Source organism: Ostreococcus tauri (assembly GCF_000214015.3).
Source record: "Ostreococcus tauri WGS project CAID00000000 data, contig chromosome 18, whole genome shotgun sequence".
In the NCBI taxonomy this organism is placed as follows: domain Eukaryota; kingdom Viridiplantae; phylum Chlorophyta; class Mamiellophyceae; order Mamiellales; family Bathycoccaceae; genus Ostreococcus; species Ostreococcus tauri.
The window spans coordinates 93,720-101,287 of record NC_014443.2 but is presented as its reverse complement, the minus strand read 5'-3'; the positions used below and the strand labels follow the sequence as shown (position 1 = coordinate 101,287).

At 59.1% G+C, this 7,568-nt stretch overlaps 4 protein-coding genes across 4 annotated transcripts; 1 reads left to right on the top strand and 3 right to left on the bottom strand.

Annotated features, from left to right (window-relative positions):
* Positions 1-51: 51 nt before the first annotated feature.
* On the top strand, positions 52-2,175 carry OT_ostta18g00520 (EF-Hand 1, calcium-binding site; the record flags this gene model as incomplete). The annotated part of the gene is made up of 1 exon (XM_022982950.1): positions 52-2,175. The coding sequence occupies one exon, from the start codon at positions 52-54 to the stop codon at positions 2,173-2,175; it is 2,124 nt and encodes a 707-aa protein (XP_022840524.1).
* A 96-nt stretch (positions 2,176-2,271) lies between these two features.
* OT_ostta18g00510 (unnamed product) lies at positions 2,272-4,269 on the bottom strand (the record flags this gene model as incomplete). Its single annotated transcript, XM_022982946.1, has 1 exon — positions 2,272-4,269. The coding sequence occupies one exon, from the start codon at positions 4,267-4,269 to the stop codon at positions 2,272-2,274; it is 1,998 nt and encodes a 665-aa protein (XP_022840523.1).
* Positions 4,270-4,435: 166 nt separating this feature from the next.
* On the bottom strand, positions 4,436-6,106 carry OT_ostta18g00505 (unnamed product; the record flags this gene model as incomplete). The annotated part of the gene is made up of 1 exon (XM_003084042.1): positions 4,436-6,106. One exon carries the CDS (start codon positions 6,104-6,106, stop codon positions 4,436-4,438), a length of 1,671 nt encoding a protein of 556 aa, XP_003084090.1.
* Positions 6,107-6,234: 128 nt separating this feature from the next.
* Positions 6,235-7,110, bottom strand: OT_ostta18g00500 (Protein of unknown function DUF448; the record flags this gene model as incomplete). Its single annotated transcript, XM_003084041.2, has 1 exon — positions 6,235-7,110. One exon carries the CDS (start codon positions 7,108-7,110, stop codon positions 6,235-6,237), a length of 876 nt encoding a protein of 291 aa, XP_003084089.2.
* Positions 7,111-7,568: the final 458 nt, after the last annotated feature.

Here is a 7,568-nt window from a genome sequence, read left to right as displayed (position 1 = left end):
CTGGGCGTCGCCGCCGCGGTGGGGGGGGGGGTGACGGCGACGCGACGGCGGATGAAGACGAACGCGCCGAGCGCGACGGAACGCGTGCTCGACCGGTACGCCGAGTTGATCGTCGAGGAGTACGACATTCCGCTCGTGCCCGATTATTTCGAAAGTGACGTGTACAGAGAGGTGTGTAAGGCGACGTACGCGGCGGCGAAAGAGAATATGGAGATGAATCTCAAGGGGGCGAGCGTGTTGGGGCATCCGATTGTGATGGAGGACACGCTGGCGACGGCGCACGCGCCGCGAAAGAGCGGGATCCGTCAGAGCGAGTTGAAGCAGTTCATCGATACCGCGGTGGGAGAGACGAGTGGGATTCCGTTCATCTTGCCGGGTTCGCTCGAGCGCGAACTGTACACCAACGCGGTGATCACCGGTTGGACGGTGTTCGAGGATACGCTGAAGACGTTTCACATGCAACTCTTCAATCGAGAGTTCGTGTTCGACATCACGGACGCCGAGGATATGAACGCGAGTGGGACCGTTCGACGCGGGTTGACCCGTTCGAAGACGTCGGTGAGCGGGGAAAAGTTGGACACGATGCCGCAGCTTTCCTCGGCGACGCTGCGACGAATCGCTCGCGAGGAGCTCGAGGCGCCGGCGTTCACGAACATATTCCCACAACTTCAGGAGAACGTCGCCAAAGTCGCGGTAGGGATGTTATCGCAGGCTATGACGATGCAGATGAACATTAAAGGATTCTCGATCGATTTCGCGCTCGAGCCGTACAGCGAGGATACGAAGGATGCGTTTAAGAATGTATCATTCTCTGAGGCGGATCGCGAGATCACCGCAAAGTCACTCGAGGAGCTCTTCGAGGTCTTGGTGGACGAGTACATGGATACGCGCGCGATGGCAATCTCATCGGTGTTTCTGCCGCGAGTGGTTGAGCGATCGACGTACATAAATCTCCTCAGAGGACTTTTTGGCGAGCTCGGTCGGGAGCCGGTGATGGAAAATTTGGGCTTCAACGTCGCCATGCGCGTGCAGCGCGTCGACACGCCGGCGTCACCGGAGCTCTCGTACGATGACGATTCGATCATAGAGGAAGAAATGCGAGGGTTCGACAGCTTGACCAAGGCGACGACGAGTGGGATGCCGAAGAGCGATGTTTTCAAGCGCATGGGGGATGAAATGCTCAGCGGTGATTTCACCTCCTTCGCAAACGCCGCCAAGTCGTTGCTCTCGGGCAGCGCCAGGAACGGCGACGGAGAGGACGACGCGAGGCAGGCCGCGAAGGCTGAAAGGAGGCGCAAACAAAAGGCCACGCGCGAAGCAATATCTGAGTTTGTCGATTATATGCTAAAGGATCCGATGTTCAACGTCAAGGCAGTGCCGGATAACATCGAACGTCTACTGTACATCAACTGCTTTGAGCTCATAGTCGACGTCATATCGACCTGTCTCTCCGATTTCGAGCTCGACATGCTCGGAAGACGGATTCGTATGCAGGTAAAGGAGGGAACGCACAGAGATATGCGCGAACTCGTGCGCTTCCGACCGGACGTGAAGGCATTGAAGACGTACACGAAGCCTTTTGAGGACCTTCCGGGGGTGGAGGAAATCATGTCCAACGTGTACGCATTCGTGCTCGCGTTCGTTGCCGTCGTCGCGTCCGATTTCCAGCTCATCGTCGTCGGTCATAAGATCACGATGAGCTTGACCACGGACGCCGACGCGATGTTGATGCTCTCCACAGAGGCAGCCGCGACGGATTCCCTCAATGAATCCCTCGTCGCCGCCATCGAGGCGTTTTCCATGGACGTCTTCGCCGTCAGCTCTCGTCAGAACCTTGGCCCGAGCGGCAATGCCAAGAGCGGTGCGTTGCTGACGGACATCGACTTTGACAGGGAAGTGTACGCGCTGTTCGGGAAGTACTCGTCCGAGCCAGACAAGAGCTTCCCATTTCCATACCTCAATCAAATGCAGTTCGCACGGGCTATGGACGCGCTCGTCGCCCGACTGCTCCCGAAACTCACGAAGTGGGACTCGCGCGAAGAGACTGTGCGCAAAATTTCGAAGGCTGCTGATCTCAACAATGATGGTGTCATCCAGTGGGCCGAGTGGTACTACGCCGCAAAGGCCATCGATCAAGCCATCCGAGCCGCCAGTGAGCGAGCGGAGGGAGCATAAAGCGACACCGAACGTTAGAGCGTTTTTACCGAACTGTGTACGAAGTATTTGAGCAAATGACATCGCATTCGCAATTTTTTTCTTACATCGAGCGTTTTACAAGTGCGCATCCTTCTTCTTTTGTTCCGTCGTACTCCGCGGTGACTTATTTTCCTCCGGCGCGACCACGTTAGTCCGCGCACGGTCTCCGCCTTGGGCCTGACCCTCAGAAGCCTTTTCAACTTTAGACGTCTCTTCATTCGGTCCCGAAATGAAACTCTGAGGCATCTCAACGCGGCGCTTTGGCTCGCGTTTCTTCTTGCGCACAGTGCCACCCACGAGGCCCAGAAGTAACGATGTGAACATGCTCGCTCCTATCGCCGATACGACACCCGCCACGGCCTTTCTCTTGTACCTGCGCACAAATGCCTTCAATTCGTCCGTGCTCAATAGACGGATGTATCGCTGCTTGGTCGGCGGAGGCGGAAGTCTCTTGTATTTTGCCACGTACGGGATGGCTTGTCGCAGCTTTGCCCAACGCCCCAAAGATTTTTGCTTTCGCAGTCCCCTCATCTTTTCTTTCTTCATCTCGCTCGAGCCCATAAAATGGAACGCCTTGACATTATGCTTCGGTTTGTTGAACAACGGATCATCAAGGCGTTTATCGAGGACAGAAAGCAGACCGTTGAGTCCGTTGAGAACGCCGCGAAGACGCGCTCGAGCTGCTATCAATTCTCGAGCCTCTTTCCTCGTTAGAAGCTTGCTCGTTTGCGACTGCAGCATTGCTAATCGCCGAATTTGGAGTTGCAGGGGAAGCATCCATCGGAACCACGGATCGGCTTGCAGGTTCTCTTGCTGCGCGGCCAAGACGTCGCCCACGTTGGCGGTGTTTCCTTTCTCGAGTTGATCCTCAACCGTGCGCTCGTACAGAAGTTGCGCCTCCTCGAGCTTCATCACGAATTCTGTATACAACATATGCGGATTAACTTTAGTCTCGCCGACACTAGAGTCGTTTCCAGTCTTAACTGCGTGCGTGTTCAATTCGCCAAACACTTCCGCAAGGGCGACTTGTGTATCACGGAACAGACGCATGGGGAATCGACTGAGCCGCTCCATGGGCTCGGCGCTCTTCAATCCAACCCGACGCTTCACCTCTGTTTGAGCCTCGTCGTTCTTTTTGAAAGCCGCGTTCACCGCATCCGTCAATGACTTGTCAATCTGACAGAAGATGGACTCACGTCGCTCGTCTTCTTCCGCCTCGCCCTGCTCCAGCTCTCGCACATGAGCGCACGCAAACACCTCCATCAAACGCTCCGTTGGCTCTGTCGCGTCGTACCTATCGTCTCCGACCTCAAACTCATACGCCACGCGATCGAGCTGCTGATCTAAAGCGTATTGCCACGTATCCTGTTCGCTCACGCCCTCCAACTGAACGCCACGCTGGAACTGTTCCACCCAATGCAGGTACCGACACAATCGAAACAGCGTCGAGTTCACCGCCTCGTTCGGGTTATCCGGATAGTGCGCCGAGAAGTAATTTGCCCGAATCTTCGGCGGCTCCCCAGGCTTCCGCCTCGGCGGCGTTCGTAAGATGAACTCCAACCTATTCCTCAAATCCTTCGCCGCCGATCGCAGTGGCCCACTTAGCAACCGCCGCACCTGAGCCAACCTCGCCTTTCTCTCCTGATGCTGCCGTTGCACCTCCCTTCGCGCCTCCTTCATCTCATCCTGATACCCCCCAACCACTTTATACGCCAACATCGCCAAGAACAACCCGCTCAACGTCCCCGCCGCGCCGGCGACCACCTTGACCGCCATGTTCGTCATCAACGTCTGCTGGATATTCCCGACGCCCTTGATCTTCTTCCCGATCGACCCCACGCCCATGCGCGCGCGCCGTAACGCATCAAACGAATCTGAACTCTTACCGTTGTTTCTCCGTCGCGCGTCGTCGTCCATGAAACGCTCCAGCGGTCCCGGGAGCTTCACTCCGGGCGGGACGCGCAGGGCGAGGGGTCCTAAAGAAATCATTCTGTGCGAACCATTTCGGTCTTTAGTGGGGCGTTTTTTGTCGTCATCGCCGTCCCGTGTCGGACGTAGGCCCGGTATGCGCATCGGTGTGCGCTCGGTTCGACGTGGGAAGCGATTTTCGATGCGTCGGAAAGTGGAGGGGAAGTTGGGAATCGAGTTAGTTGAGCGGGAAAGGATGAAGCGGAGCGGAGCAACGCGAGGTGAATGATGGAATGTAGTAGACAGTGCGGTATACAGTGTTCGATCATCGCTAATGATGCATAAACGAAAGAGCGCAATCGAAGAGCACGCAGGCGTGGTCGGACGGGAACTGCGCGTTCGGGAACATGGCGGACGGATCGAAAGCGAGCGCCTTTGGTGGATCCACCGTGAAATCGATCGCGTTGACGCGAGCGATCGCCACGCTCGACGCGATCGTTGCGCTGGTATCGTCTCTGAGTGTTACGAGGACGTGATCCTTGGGGTGGCGATCGGTGAGCTCGCTCGAGGCGCACTCGTCTCGTTTGATGGCTTTGTTGAGCTGCGCCTGGAGAAACGTTCGAGCGCTGAACGTTGTCATCGCATCGCGCTCGATGTCAACGCCAGCGAGCGTCCAGCACGACGCGAACTTTGTCGAAGACGCGACAAAATCAATTAAGTCGCGCGCGCCCTGTTTCTTACCCTCTCGATGGAAGACGTGTGTGTTGGCGTCCATGCCGAAGACGCATCCATCGACGACGCTCGCGTTCGCCGAGCACCAATCCTGAACCGCGCCCGTGATGGTTTTCGTCTGTAAACCGTCTGTATCACCGTGATACGAGCAGAACAACACCTTGTGCGCCAAGAAGGCGCAGAAATCACCCTTGGAAAACTTGGTCACGCCGTCGCCAAGCGTCTCCAAAATCTCACTCGTTGCCTCCGTGATCTCGCACCCTCGCGTGAACGCCTTGGACAAGACGATGATAGAGTTTTGATCGCGTTTGACGTCCATGTCTTTCGGTCGGAGCACGTCGTAGCGCGATTTCACGTGCGGTCGCGCCTCGAGGGCGTCGGCGAGAGACGCGCCGACTTCCTGTAGAAAGCACGCCGCCGTCTGCGGCGTCACCGCGTCACCGCTCGAGAGAAAAATCTTCTCCAACGCGTCCAGCGTGCGAGAAAACTTATGTGTCACTAAATCGTCCACCAATTTAGCCCGAACGTCTTGCCAACCGGTGAAAGACCCAGCGGCGCTCGTCGCCAAGGTAACCAACGCCTGGTCGAACGCGTACAGGTAAAACACTTGTAAATCGATCCCCAACGCTTCCTCCTCCTCGCTCACCGCCGGATACTTCGCTCTTTTGATAGGAATCATCAGATCCATCACTTTTCGTTCTCGACCATCGACGGAGACGAACGTAAAGTCGAACATGTATTCGCTCCAACGTCGAAACCAATCGTCCTCGCTCGTCATCCGCTCGCCGTAACAGTTAATAACCGTCGGTCGCATCCACGTCCGCTCCCCTTTCGTCACAGAATCCATGGCTCGTATAGTATTCGTTACGCGATCCGGCATCGAACACAACCGTTTCGAACCGATTTCCGCATCTAAAAAGAATGCCGCCGCGTCGCGCGCCGTAACGTCCCGCTCGAACGCCGCGCGCGCCCTCGCCACTCTCCCCGCATCTCGCCCACACGAATGCACTAAAGCGCGCTCGATCGCGTCTAAACGATCGTTCCGACACAGTGACGTCTCTATTACCGTTCGCGCGCCCGATGCCGACGCGCTGGGCTTCGTCGAAGTGTCTGCACACAGAAACCGCTCACACGAAATAATAAACGCTGTGACATCGTCCTCGTCGTTACTCTCCTTCCCGGACGACGCGTGGTGCTCGAACGGGTTGTTATTGATCGATGCTACGTTCCACGTGGCGAATCGCCATCGCGAATGTGCGTCGTGCGCCATGGTGTGACGATTGGGACGGAGTCGGACGGCTGATCGCCGCGCGCGACGTCGAATCGGACAACTATTCTGCCGTTGCGGTTATTCTGTTCTAAGATCTCTTGTACATTTTTTATCTTACACATCACGGTCTACAGCCACACGCCCGGCGCGCTCCAACGAGCCGCTGTTCCTTCCGGTCGAACGAACGTCAACCCGCTCGTGTCCACGCCCGCGTCGTCCTCGATCACCGCCGCTGCCTTCGCGAGCGCGTCGTACGCGTCTTTATCGACGCTACACCTCAACGCTCGATTTATCGATTTATTCTTCGTCGCTCGCGCGACGCAACACCTCGTCTTGCACACGTACGCGCTTCGTCCACACGCTCCGTCGGCGTCCGCTCCGTACTTCACAGTCGTCGTTTGTTTCCCATTGTCCAACGTCACGGAGCACCGAACGATTCGAAACATCGCGTCCTTCGCCTCTATTTTCTCGCATCCGACGCACGTTCGAGCGTTTCGCTCGCGCATCTCGGGCCGGGTCCAACCTTGACGCGCCTTCGGCTTGCGACATGCCCTGTCGCGCGCGCGCTTTTTCGGTTTCGCCGCGCTCCGATTCCGCTGTCTCCGCGCCGCGCGCGCCGTCTCCGCGTAATACGCGTCTAAAATCACTCGACGCCCGTGTTCGAGCTCGATCTCTCGCGCCCGGGTCGAAATATTCGCGTCGCCGCCGGACGCGACCTCCGCGTGCTCCGCGAGCGCGCGCGCCGCCTCCAGGCTCGCCGACGCGTTCGTCCGCGCCAGCGCCTCCGCGCGCTCGATGAGTTTCACCGCACCCCCGCACGCGTCCGCGAGCGCGCGCGAGGTCTCCACCGCGCCGTGCGCGACGAAAACAGCGTCATTCGCTCGTCCCGACGACGCCGCCGCGAACATTCTCGAATTCGTCCCCCTCCGCGCCTCTCCGCCCCCGCGCGCCCGTGCGCGCGCGCGAACGCACGCGCGCGCGCCCACGCCCGCGACGCGCGTCATCACGCGCGCGCGCGCGCGTCCACGCGTCGATGAATGTCGATCTCGCGCCCCGTCGCCCGCGCCGCGCGCTCGTGTACAACACCCCGCCCACGCCCACGCCCCGCGCGCCCAGACGTCGTCGACGTCCGCGCGTCCTACCGTTCTCCGCTACGCCCTCGATCGAGCGCCCGTCTCCGATCGAGCGCCCATCGGTCTCTCCGTCGCCGCGACGCGCGCCGCGACCGCCTCGCATCGCGTCGCCAATCCCTCGCACCGCACCGCCAGCGCCTCGCACCGCGCCCGCGCGCGCGTCAACCCCGCCGCGCACCGCGCGTCCGTCGCGCCCTCGAGCGCGCGCGCGGCGTCGTCGAGCGCGCGCGCGAGGGCGTCGATCGACGCCGTCGCGCACGACCGCGCCATGGCGTTCGCGCGCGTCGTCGCCGTCACCGCGTCTTCGCACGCGCGCAGGTGCGCCGCGG